General features: G+C 40.2%; 1 protein-coding gene across 2 annotated transcripts in view; it reads right to left on the reverse strand.

Annotated features, from left to right (window-relative positions):
• Window positions 1–1,763: 1,763 nt before the first annotated feature.
• Window positions 1,764–13,357, reverse strand: part of pds5b (PDS5 cohesin associated factor B) — a 28,671-nt gene continuing 17,077 nt past the window's right edge. The window contains exons 16-35 of one of the 2 annotated variants that reach the window (XM_054625851.1): window positions 13,185–13,324; window positions 11,720–11,835; window positions 11,422–11,527; window positions 11,087–11,247; window positions 10,746–10,869; window positions 10,180–10,338; window positions 9,609–9,677; window positions 9,199–9,335; window positions 8,759–8,882; window positions 8,319–8,523; window positions 7,249–7,363; window positions 6,903–7,035; window positions 6,665–6,784; window positions 6,227–6,289; window positions 5,972–6,117; window positions 5,606–5,678; window positions 4,033–4,469; window positions 3,806–3,886; window positions 2,687–2,795; window positions 1,764–2,571 (exon numbers count right to left, since the gene is read on the reverse strand). In XM_054625851.1, the coding sequence (XP_054481826.1) occupies window positions 2,539–2,571; window positions 2,687–2,795; window positions 3,806–3,886; window positions 4,033–4,469; window positions 5,606–5,678; window positions 5,972–6,117; window positions 6,227–6,289; window positions 6,665–6,784; window positions 6,903–7,035; window positions 7,249–7,363; window positions 8,319–8,523; window positions 8,759–8,882; window positions 9,199–9,335; window positions 9,609–9,677; window positions 10,180–10,338; window positions 10,746–10,869; window positions 11,087–11,247; window positions 11,422–11,527; window positions 11,720–11,835; window positions 13,185–13,324 (2,651 nt within the window). In that variant the 3' untranslated portion in view covers window positions 1,764–2,538. Of the gene's footprint in view, window positions 2,572–2,686; window positions 2,796–3,805; window positions 3,890–4,032; window positions 4,470–5,605; window positions 5,679–5,971; window positions 6,118–6,226; window positions 6,290–6,664; window positions 6,785–6,902; window positions 7,036–7,248; window positions 7,364–8,318; window positions 8,524–8,758; window positions 8,883–9,198; window positions 9,336–9,608; window positions 9,678–10,179; window positions 10,339–10,745; window positions 10,870–11,086; window positions 11,248–11,421; window positions 11,528–11,719; window positions 11,836–13,184; window positions 13,325–13,357 lie in introns of both variants that reach the window. The other variant, XM_054625850.1, reaches the window with a different exon arrangement.

Here is a 13,357-nt window from a genome sequence, read left to right on the forward strand (position 1 = left end):
ATTCCCTCCTTTCAGTTTCTCCAATGTGAGAATTATCTGCTTAATGTTTTATATAATTGAAAACTCAATATATTTGGGGTTTGAACTGTTGGTCAGACAATCACCTTTAAGTTATTATTTTTCCAGTTTTCTGATATTTTATAGACCAAACTACTAATGATTTAGATTAATGGATAATGAAAATCAGTTGTTGCAGCCTTGAAACTCGAGGTTTAGTAAATCCAGCAGTAAATGAACTGCTTAAGTATTCACAACAGAAATATTTATAAAAATGTTGTATGTTGTCAACAAAAGATAAACTACAGAATAAGTAATATGCTGGTGACCTGTGCAAGCCGGTCAGTTTACCTCGTCTGTCATCCAAATGTTTTACAAATACAAATGTCAACAAATATATAAATAAATAAATCACAGCATGTCTATTTTTAAATCACGTACTGTTCAGCAAGTGACAGATTGTCGTCTTTCATTGTGTTTGCCTTGAAAGGCAGCTGGTTTATCTGATGCAGGAAAACAGATTCACCTGGCAGCGGAGCAGCACGTGCATTAAGGCCGGTCATGGATCATAACCTGGGGAAGAACGCACTGTGTGTGTGTGTGTTTGTTTTTCCACCCAGCTGAGCTGCACTGGAAAGCTTAGATCTAAAGTGTACATACATAAGCAACGTGGAGCACAGGACTAAAACACATATTTAACACAGGAAGAACACCATCAACTGATGTTTAGCAGCGTGAGAGAACAGACTAGTGATGGGACGGTCTGTGTGATTAAATCATCATAAAGTCATCTCAAATTTAGAGCTCATAAATCTGTCTGAGAAGATGAAGAGAGGGTCTGATATGCTATTAAGATGGGGAAAAACTCCACTCCTTCTGGTAGACTCTGAAATCTTAAGAAGCGGTCACGTCCCACTTCCTTTTGTCTATTTTAGGCCTGACAAAAGAAAAAAAGATGCATCAAATGAATTGTCCATGGTTTGTGGCATTCAGCAGCTATACATTGGTGAGCAGCTTTTTGACAAACCAATGGATTAGTGACACACTTTTGGAACTTTACGAGATGAGCAGGTCTCGGCTGCAATGCGTTCCTGAAAAGTGACAAAATAAAAGTATACTTAAAGCAGTCCGTATACACACAAAGGAAATAAATATGCGTGAAAAAACATAACTGTTTGCTGATGCTGGTGAAATAGCTCAGGCTATTTTGGTTAAAAAACTATTTTCTTTCTCTTTATAGTCTTACTGACGGTGGCATTTTGTTTTTTGCCGTTTGATACAATAAAGATTATTAATACTGTTTACAATTAGGATATATTACTGGGACACAGACATTTAAGGCACTTGTCCATCACAATACAATTGATAGTGTTGTATATGAACAGTTCCACCTCTGATCATAATAAGCCTTTTACACAGCAGAAAAAGACTTCTCACAGCAGGAAAAAGCACAGGTATGACTTATTACATCAACAATGGTCACACTTCTGTGATCTGTTAAGTACAATAAATCACCCTTACTTACCTGAGAAAGTTTTAAAGGCACTGTATGTAGAAAAGGCTAACAATACTTTAAAAAGGCTCAATTACAGATACTATTAAAAGTTTCCAAAACACTGAATTCTAGATGAACTTCAAGCTGGTTTTGTGATGTCATTTGACACGTTCTTCCTTTTTGCGTTACACCTGAAGGCATCACGGCCGGCAAACTGCTTCATCCAAAACTTGAAAAAGGAAATAAAGAGAAATCGAGCATGTAAGGTTTTATAGAGAATTATATTGATACAACGGGGGATCTGACTGGGTGGATGTGAAGTTAATCAGCAGTGACAAACACTACAACCACAGCTGCTCAGGACTTCCATCTACCAGTACGTACAAACCTAAAAATGAGACGCACACTACAATCTTTTCCAGAGGCAACCCTACATTTGGACAGGTTTCGGACACTTTTTTTAATTTTTCAATACATGGTAAAAAACGTTATTCATATACAGAGCTGTAAACAAAAACGTGGTTTTCTTTTAAAGTAAAATGACACAATTAACGTCACAACAAAACAAAAAACAAAAAAAAAGATGATGGTTGATCTCTTTCAGTTTTTAAAAGTGTGACACAGAGGGAATGATTGATAAGCAATATTGCTTTATGGGAGCACTTTAATAATAATAATAATATTGGCGGGTAAAAGGCTTTACAGCATCCCCCCCAGTCAGCATCAAACAACAACAGAACATGAAACAGACATAAGAGACTATTTACAAGTGATCTTTTTTTTGTTTTTCTGTTAAAATTATTTCTACTTAATGTGGCGAACATCATCACAATGCAACACAATGCAACAACGCACAGCTGATGATAACGATGTACTGATGTAGTGTGCATGTGGCATATGCAACTGTGTGAATTTGTGTAACAGTAGGAGCGTCGGCGTATGAAAAGTTTAAAAAGTTCAATGTCCATATTTTTCTTTTCTACGTCATTCCTCCACGACATGAGAGTAGACGCGCCGTTTCTGTTTGTCCTCCTTCACTTTTTAGCTCATCTTCTTCGCCCCGCTGGCTTCTTGCGACCCTACAGAAGAGAGGGGGATAAACGGTGAACAGGAAGCTTAGAAATCCTCTACACTTCAGAAATTAGTCGAACATTAAGAGCTCTCATACATGATTCATGCTAACACTTTAAGTACCTTCGGTGTTGGCTCGTCCTCCTGCTGCTCCTCCTCCTCCTCTTCTTCTTCCTCCTCTTCTTCCTCAGAGTCCTCTTTAACAGCAGCTGCCTTCGATCGCCCACCACGCCTGGACACCACAGAGGGGAAACGCTCGGATTCAGAATGTCTCAGTATGCAACAGGGAGAAACTAGTACACGTAGAAGCACAAAGCTGCAGCTCTGCTCTAACACAGAAAGTCTCAGAATTTTCTAGGATCTTTAAATATCAGAAATCAGGTGCCGAATGTTTTTGTCATATTTCCTCAAACTGTCACTATATCCTGACAGTAGTTCATGAGAAAGATAAACTCCTCATAGAGCTTCTTAGTGTATTTGCAAGCTTCCACCACGACCCCCAAAATACAACCAATCAAATTCACAAACTAGTCGGCATTGATCATATGAATGAAGATTCTGTTCCTATATTGCCTATCTCTCGCCTCAATCAGACACTCCTCGACTCTCATTGGTTTATTTTCTACGAATCTTGCAAATGCCATTTAGAAGCACTAAAAGGAAGCAAAGGTACCAGATTTTTTCACACATAATTATTATGTACTACTGTTAGGATATTGTGAGCTTGAGCAAATATGACAAAACGTTATTGTTATTAAAGTCACCAACTGAAACCCTTATTTCAACCAAAATACATCACAGAAAAGGGATGACATATATATATATATATATATACATTTATATGTATCTATGCCAAAGTAAATGCAAAGATACATTTACAAATATGCAGTTATGTGACCAAAAGCAGTGGCACTACTAAGACGATGTGGAAAGTTTTGTGCTTTTCATGGAATTTCATATAAGCCACCATGAGTATATTTTGAACATTAAAAAAAGGAGTGTGTATATGTTGAGCTTCAACAGTTACTTAAACAGTAGTTCAAGATAAAACATGTTGACCTTGTGCTCAGCTTTCTTACTCAAGAAAAACTCTGCTAGGCTCTTCCGTTGCAATTACTTTACCAGTCAGTAGCAGCTGAATAAAATTTAAATTCATGGCACACAAACAACCTTCCAAAGTGCGAATGTGTGCTGGAGTTCATTCATCAGCCTGAAAGATGACAAAGCTAGTGTGCATCTTACGCTGGTTTCTTGGCAGCTGGCTGAGCTGCTTTGGGCGGACGTCCTCTCCTCTTCTGCGGTGTGGACTCTGCTGACTCTGTGCTGCTGAACGAAGACAAAATGCAAACGACACCACAGTTTGAGACAGAAATTCATCTTGCAGACAGAAATCTCAGTGCCAGCAGCAGATGTTGTCAGTGAAGCTGATCCAACTTCCCTGTATGCTTTTACTGGATACGGTGTCTTACCCTTGTGATCGCCGCGGCGCCCTGGTTTGCCGGCCTCCTTTAGTCTTCAACTCCATATTTTCACTGCTCCTGTCCTCCTCTTCCTCCTCCTCCTCTGCTGCTGCTGCTGCTGCTGCTTCCTCCTCCACCCTCTCCTCTTCCTCCTCCTCCTCCTCCTCTTCGTCTTCTGGAGGAGGAGCTGCCTTCTTTCGGCCCCTCTTCCCTTTGGCAGGAGTATCCTGACTGGGAGTAGCAGACTTCGGAGGCCGGCCCCTGCGTCCTTTTTTCGGCGGGCTGTTCTGTTCGTCCTCGGGCCGGTTGTCCTCGTCCCACTGGTCCTCCGTCTCGGCCACTGCGGTTGTGTTGGCTGCTGCCTTCTTACGTCCGCGCTTTGGTTTACTGTCCTGGTCTTCGCTGGAGGTCACTCCCCGTTTGCGACCGCGGGGCTTTTCAATATCCTGTAAAGGAAAAAAACAACAACATCTAATTAGTTTAAATGTTATTCTTTTCTAAATGGCAATGTTTTTTACAACCCGGAAAACTTGCTAAATCTCTGGTTTCCATAATAGTTTTGCTTGCTGCGTAGATAAACTGCTTAAAACCGACTATTTATTAAAATGAATGTGAAAAAAAGTTGAAAATTCCTTGTAAATAATGGTACAATCCTGTGAAATATCTTAAGAAAGGGAAGCAACATTGATAGTTTTTGCTAGAAGATACTATATTTTTTGACATTTGGAGGAGAGCGAATTGCTAAACTGCTCTGATTCAGAGCTCAACAAAAACAAAAATATGTCGGCAGCCTGTCTAGAGGCTGTTATGAATGATAGTTAACACAAAGCATACTTGTTAATCCTATCTTGACTTAAATCCAGCGGCTGTTTGCACAGTAGAATCAAAACATAGAGTCACAAGGGTTTATGACTGGAAACACTCAACTGGATCACAGCAACAAACCTCTCTACTCGTCCTAAGCGACTGTTATTTCGGATCATGTTTTTTGTGCAGCCGTATAAAAAAGGATGAAGAAAATGTCTGTTTCGTTGCTTTTAATACTTAAGTTTTTACATATTAAAGATCATATTGTACACAAAAAGCCATTTTATTTTTGCCCGTTTATCCTGTTGGTGTCATGGGTGTTCTTATCAGTACAGTCAGAAGAAGTAAATAAAGCTTCAGTTCCTAAAAATAAGGTTGTGCAATTATGATAAAAATAATACCAGCAGTCTTTATAACTCAGTGGAGGAACATTATTGTTGTTATTAGAATCAAGAGGACTATAATAATAATGTTTTGTGTGGTGATTATGGCTGGGCTCTGTCCACATAAAATATCTCAATAGTTGGATCAAATAACTCCATAATATTTTTTCCAGGATTACTGGAGCTTTCAGATATTAAATAAAGATGATAGTAATGTGGATATGATGATCAAGCACATTTTCACTTTGATAAAACACACAAATAACTTTAATTAAAAAGACAAAGCTGCAAAAGACCGTGAAAAGATATCGTTGATGTGCTTTTGCTGTATTAGAATAAGCCCTCTCACATCACAGAAGATATTATACCAGTATATGAAGAGGGTTTAGTACCTTGTCAGTGCTGTCTGCTCTCTTCAGGCTGATGTCCTCGTTTTCACTGGGATCCATTTCTGTGCTGTCAAGCCTGAAACAGTAATTATTAATTGTTACTATTTTACATACCAACAAATAAATGCAGCTAAAGGTGCAGCAAGATACAAAAAAACGTATATTTGTGTGGTCACGAACATGTTGCTTTCTTTATTTTCCATTTGGTGAATAATTAGACCAGAAGTCTTTCTATGAACGTTTGGACTGGATTTTGTGTCTTGCTCAACCACCCTAAGCGGGTCTAGGGTCTTTACCAAGTATGCTGGTCCACCCTGTGTGTGGCGACTCCTTAAAAAGGAGTGTGTATGAGCATTACAGGTCTTGTACCTGGTCTTGCTGCGTAGTGGGGAGCCCGGGTTGGACGAGGAGTCGTCGTTGCTGGCCGTCTCCATACGTGAAGCTTTACTCTGGAGCGGTTTCCCCGCCGACGACAGCGGCTTGTTTACTGCGCCCAAAACGTTAGCCGACTTGGGCTGGATGAGGGAGGGGAGAGAGATGACAATATGTGTCTCACTCGACAAAAACACAGAGATTAGATGCAAAAGCCAACATATACCATTTCAGAGGTTTGATTTAGCTTACCTTTCCTGGTGTGAAGAAAGACTTCATCTCTGGGGGGAGATAATTCTTTGTGTTGCTGAAATTCTGAAACAGGGAGAAATCTTATATCAGAGAAATCTTCAAAAGAAAAAAATCACATCAAAATGTGTGCCAGACATGTTGATAACTCCTGCGTTTACACAAAAAACTGGGACCCTCAAAACCAGTTTACTGCAACCAGGAAAACACAAGTCTGATTGGGCACCTTTCAAAGAGGTGCACATGTGTTTGTACCTGTGACGGGTGCATCTTGACCCATCATTTTAAAAGTCAAAAGGGATTTTTTTTTTTTGCAGTTCTCACTAGCAGCTCAGCTATTAATATGAACATATACATTTAAAAAAAAAAAAAAAAAAAAAAAAAAAAAAAAAAGAACGTAAAAGAAACTTTTGGGAAAGGCTTCGGGGAGCAGCGACCAACCTTGTCGGGTTTGGTGAAGAAGCATGTGGGCAGCACAGGGTCTTTCGGAGACTCTAGGCTGTAGGTGGTGCTCTTTGACATGATAATGTTCATGGCTACATCACACACTGTGTAGAGTTTCTGTACAGGGAAGACACAAAAGTCTGGTGAGCAGGATGGCAGTAAGAGCAGTGAATAAATATGTGCTGTCCATACGTGACCTGTTCAGTGAACATGAACTTGCGGACTTAAAATTTACCTCGTTGGTTTTGGGATCTGTGGGGGCCTGGGCATCTTTCGTCTGTTTGATATTTTCCACCATTTTCCTGATGAAGGCATGGCTGTTGTTCTCGTTCTTGGCCATGATAATCTCCAGGACAAACCACAGAGCTCTGATCAGGAAGGGAAGTTTGACATCAGCAAACCGGACTATGAATTCTAGCCATACTTTTGTAGCTCTTGTGTGTCCCCAAAAATATGACTCTACAAACGTAAGCACCAGGTTGTAATATCCCACATTGATCTAAGAGTGATTTATAAAACGTGCAGTATTCTTTCATCATCAGCGTTACCAGCAACCAACAGCTTTCTCATAAACTACTTACTCTTTAATTTCTTTGAGCTGCTCGATGTCCTGCACTTTGACGTAGTCTGGGTCGTGTGCCAGCAGGTGAATGGTGTAGGGCACCACGTACTCCGGCAGCAGAGAGAACAGCTTGTCTGTTGTCACACACAAGGTAAATAAATCATCACAACGGTGCTAATAATTACTGCCATGTGCACTGAGGTGTGTAACAATTTCTTTTTAATTTCCTCTTCACAGTCGTATATCTGTCTTAACTTGCATATATTCTGGTTTCGATATATACTGTAGACTTTACAAATTAAACAAGGCGAGACTTGTTTTATGCTACAGACTTGCTTTTGAAGGTGTGGGCCCATTATTTATAGAGCTTTTTATATCATTTTATAGCTTCCCACTGGTGTTCCTTGTGTGTTTTACAAACATTCACACTTTGGTCAAAGTATATATGTTTTAATGTCAAAATGCTAGTTTCCCGAACCCTTCCATAAAACATTCAGAAAACCTGACGGAGGTTTTCTGAATGGTGATGCTGTTACATATACATCATCATGATCAGTGTATTACATTTAGTAACTTTGATGGCGGTCAGCACGCTTCGCAACAGCTGCAATCAGACTCTACTGTAGCGGTTTAGAGAAGCAGACCGTTAGTGCTGCCACGTTAGGTTGGATTCGAAAGTCACAAAATAACACAAACAAAACCAGAAACTCCCATGTTCTGCTAGGTAAAACAACAGTTCTTATTAAATGGAGTCTGGTGGCTCCTTAGGGAGCATAGAAAACTGCTTCAGTTCCCCGTCGAAAAGGGGTGTCTGATTGCAAGGTAAACCGGTGCAATATTGTAAATACAGCATGCACTTAAATTGAAGTAGCTAAAATACGTGTTTTCTGCTGCTCCTCCTATCAACTGCCGCTTAACACACTGATAAAAAACTAATTTTACCTCACAGAACACGGGAGTATAGCCTAAGTGCAACCCCACTTCAAAAAATATAAACTAACCCTACTCTTTGCCAAAAGCTAACACAGATGGACCTGCCCTTTAAGATAAGAACAATTTACAAAAACAAACAATGGTGAGTTTATTTACCACTGATGGCAGCGTGCTGTTTGAGGTACTCTCTGCGTATGTTGACATTTTTCACCAGGCACTGGCGAGCGTGAGCCCTCCTCTCCTTAACAGGGTCCTTGGCACACAAAGCGAACACTGCCATGTATTCCAGAGGCAGACGGAGGCGACAAAGGCCCCGGTGGAGCTTCTGGGAAAAACACTGTCGCACCTGGTAGCACTCATCCTAGAGAGCAAAGACAAAGAAGCACAGGAAACAGTGACAATGATTGGGAGGAGAAGACATATTATGGTATAGAGAAACACAGGGAGGGAGTGGTGGAGTAGGGCTGAGTATTGAAAAGAAAATGATACCCGATAGTAGTGCATCATTTCAAAACAATATAAAAATCAAAACCATGAGAGAGAGAGAGCCCTAAAACGAGCATAAGCTTAGCATGAAAAGAGGAGACAATTCATACGTTGATGACGAGAGCACACAGCTGGTATTGTTCCAGCGTGATGATTTCGTGATAGCAGGGCTCCTGTGCCAGCTTCAGCAGGGCGCACGCCGCTGCCAGCCGCAGCCTCGACATGTCTGGTTTACTGGGGGAAGAAGGGAAGGAGCAGAGGAGACAAGAGTAAACAAGGATTTCTTCATTTATCTGAAAATGTGTTTGCAATTAAAGCCTAACATCCCCTCAGGGTCCATAATACCCATTAAAAATCCAGCATTTCACTGAAATTTAAATGATTATGATCTCAAGACAAAGCTTCCTCTGAGCTGCTCAAAAGGCTGACACACACACGCTCGCACACGCACACACACACACACACACACACACACACACACACACACACACACACACACACGCACACACACACAGGATCTTTGTCTAAGGAAGAAGGCTATGTCGTTTACCCCATCCTGCCTTGCTCCGTTAGGTCTCCATCACTGTGTAGAATAGCAGTCAGCATCCTCAGCGTGGAGTTGCCCGATTTGCTCTGATTGTTCTTCACTCCTAGTAACCACCGCACCATCAGCTTTATGCCCTGGATCTGAATGGAAGAGATGGGAAAATCATTTTTTGGTCAACAAAAGGCGCATAACTTGAGTTACAATATTCAGAATCAGGGGAAATGTCTGTTCATTAACTTGCAAAGATAAATACATACAGCAAGATCAAGTTGAAATGATAATTAACACTGCAATTCTGTCTCTGAAAGTATTCTTCAGATATATGTCCAAAAAACCACAAAAAAAAACCACAGCAGTAAGTAGACTGAACAGGTGGACAGTTTCTAAGAGACACATGAGGGTTCAGTGCTGACCTTGGCCAGAGTCTCTGGGGACACCTCCTCATCAGGAACCCAAAGCTTGGTGGTCTTCTTGCCCGGGATCTACAGACAACACAAATTATACTTTAAGACTTTGAACTGCCTGCATTAGTATTTTAGCTTATTGTGATGTCATTTCTTGGAGAACAAGCTAAAACATAATAAGCTAAAAGGTTATGCAAGTCAATAAACCATAATAACTAATAAAAGTATTGAATTTGTATCATAAAAAAAATGAATAAATAAAAACACACTAAACATATTTTTTTAAATATGTAAACTAGATACATAAATTCTGAATGTGAAACATTAACAGAAAGTTTTTCAACACAACTCACATTATCTATGTACGTTTTATAGATTTTTACATGTTAATTTTTATGAGCTGAGTCAGAATGTGTGTGCAGTTTTGTTACATGTTCTGTATGTAACCTCCGTTTCCAAAGGGTTGATTCCAAAGACAAGAAAAGACAGCAAAAATACTGATTTTAGGTTTGAAAACAAAGACTTTGCTCTCAACCCGAGTCTGGTTTATGTCATGTATGTATGTATGTATGCATGCATGCCTGTCATTCATGAGCAGATCCTTCACAATGAAGTTGGCGACTAGAGATTTAAGCGGTGCAGCAAACTGTTCTGGGGCTAGCTGAGCCAGGTGACCCAGGGTGGTCAGAGGAGTGATGAGCTGCTCCAGGTTAGCAGGGTCCAGGCCTTTGTGCAGAGGCTGGAGACGCACAAACACACAACATTTCATTCACACTTTGATCGTGAGGCAGACATGCAGAAAAACTAGTGAAAAAAATCCATAGGCCTCACAATATATTTGACTGTTCAGCTTTAGGAGGCGTGTCCAACACATAACGGCATGCAGTGTTTAATTATTTCATTTTTTAATGCATTTAAAGTGAATATTGTCCCCTAAGGGTAGTTTCTCTTTAAACTTTCTAAATACGTCAGGAACATTTATAAATCTAAACCGTTTCTTTGCATAAAATGATAAAACTGCAATTTATTGGTAGAACACAACATGTGTAAATGTTGCAGAATGTGACAAACCCAGAGATACGCACAACTTTGTTTCCTTTTACGAGTAAAACAAATGTAAAACCAAAGAGATGGGGGCCGACAAACCTCGAAGATTTGGGCGAAGTGTGTGTCTCTGTTGGTGAACATGGCGTTGATGCAGTGGATGGCATACTTGGCCTGGCGAGGGGGCCCTCTCTTGGCTTTGGCCTGCAGTACAGGCAGCAGAACGCTGGGGGGAGCAGGAAGGAGACCACCATTACAAACCATAAAAAGTATTTCCATAAGTCAGAAAGAGTGCAGCATGCTCAAAGTGAACCACAGTGATTTCTATATCCGATTAACTACCAGTAGTTAATGCACATATCCTGCTGCAGTCACACACACCGCACACATCCTGCTGTAAGCTGGAGAATGAATGAAAGCAATAATATGGCAATGAAACGTACGATTTGATGTGAGGAAAACTCTCTTCCATCTTGCTGCCTGTGTTCTTGAAGATCTGCAGAGCAGCCTCCGCAACTTTCTCGTCATCCATCTTCAGACAACCCAACAGAGACTCAAACGTCTCTGCAGAGTGGAATGAAACCGGGTGTGTGAATGAAAGCACCTGGGATGAAAAACAAAGAGGGGTGATAAATATTCAGATAAATATTTTTCAGCCAAAAATAATAATAAAAAAAGTGTTTTATATACTTTAAGTTAACTTTAGAATTGGTTGCATCACTGTAACGACTGCTGCTGCCGGCCTATGTCTGGGGTTTCTGGCTGTTTTTTTTTTTACCTTCAGCAGTTCCAGTCCTGCTCTGATGGCCTCTTCAGTGGGGACGCCCTCCTCCTCATCATCAGCTGTTCCATCTATAGATTTGTTAACCTGTTTTATCAACGCACTGATTGATGATGGTAGAGATAAAAGAGAGAGAATTAAAAAAGGTCATACAGTGCACAATTTAATCAATCATCACTGGTATTTGAAGTCTTTGTATTAATGTGATGACTTAAAAGTTGGTGTCATCAGCCATTCTACACATATACATATACACACAAACACACACACACAAACAAACACACACAGACAGTACCTGATAGATTCTGTGTCGATGTGAACAGGAGCGATTCTCTCCAGCAGGAACTTGACCATTTCCAGAAACGGATTACTGGGCTGTTTGGGGCTGCCAAGCTTTTTAGTGATGTCTCGCTGAAAAGGTGACAAACAAAAAAATGCATGAAAAAAAAAGAAACTGTACCATCGCCGTGTCTCACAACTGTCATTTTTAGACTTTGTTCGATTCTGTTGGTCAAACTAGCTCTGTAGAACCATATTCACTTTAAGTGTCCTTAACACCTGTTGGTCTACCTTCTATAAATATAAAGCCCCTTTCAGACATGCAACCTTTTGTAGTGATCTGACAGCAATTTCAAATCAAATCGCGTTTATTAAGTAGAAAAAATAGGGTACAATAGAATAAAATATAATAAAAAAATATTGGACAAAGGAAACAATGAACAATAACAGTATGTTTCTGGGAAATAGAACAGAGAATAAGTATTGCCATGAGTGAGTTTCAGAAATACATTCATATGTAATGTATGGCTGGTGGGTGAATTATAATCATGCGTTATAAATTGTGTGTAGGAAAAATTATAGATAGTGAAAGTCACAGGTTCAGGACACGGATGGCCTGAGGGAAGAAACTCCTCCTCATTCTCTCCATTTTTTGCCTTAAGGCAGCAGTAGCACCTCCCTAACCGCAGCAGATGTCCTCTCATGTCTGAATGAACACCCTGATCGGACACTTAACTTTTACGAATCACTTTCAACATGGCTCAAGTCTGAACTGAATGCTGTCAGATTAAGGCAACGGCGGCAGCAGCACACGGTGAAAGGGAGCAGAAGAGAGATTGTTTTGCACCCTATAACCACTGTAATCAATCAATTTATCTCAATCATCATCTTTATGCACAAAAACAAGTCAAGGATATCCATTTTCTCATATAATTTTTGCCCTTGCGATGCAACCGGGGCAAAAGAGGTTAAAAAAACAACAACTAATAATAATCAGACCGTATATTTGTGCATTCCCATTCATGCCAACAGCCTGGATGAATAAATAAATATCCAGTAAACTGTTTGCATGCAGCATGTGAATTAAACAAGAGTCCCAACTTCATGTCCTTTCATTCAACTTTTGCGCACTGTTGGATATTATTAAAAACGGGCAGCAGAGTTTACTATGAAATAACATGTGCCCTCATGTCTGATTGCATCTGAACGTAACATTAACAGACAGCAGAGTTAGCTTGAAGCTCCTCTTAATGAAACTATAAAACATTTACTGCCACCTTCATCAGTCTACATGGTCTTTGACTATTTGTTATTACCAAAGATAGATTATAGATATACTTTATACATTTTACATAAGAGATTACTGAAGACAAACTCATAAATTATTCAATTGTAACTTTAAGGTTATCGATCACAACAAAAACAAAGCCAGTGAAGAGATGACAGCATTGACTCTGCACCGATGAGAGAAATGTACTCACCACACAGACTTCAGCTTGCTTGCAGGAGCACGAGGGGCTGACCAAGGTTTCCAACTGATCTCTGATCCGCTCGTCGTCTTCCAGGACCTGAGCCAGCTTCTTCACAAAGTCCTGAGCCTTGCCCGGGTCTGGCAGGTTCTCTATAGATACACAGTATTAAAAGCTTATGCCTA

The sequence above is a fragment of the Anoplopoma fimbria genome, chromosome 24 (assembly GCF_027596085.1).
Source record: "Anoplopoma fimbria isolate UVic2021 breed Golden Eagle Sablefish chromosome 24, Afim_UVic_2022, whole genome shotgun sequence".
Taxonomy (NCBI): Eukaryota; Metazoa; Chordata; class Actinopteri; order Perciformes; family Anoplopomatidae; genus Anoplopoma; species Anoplopoma fimbria.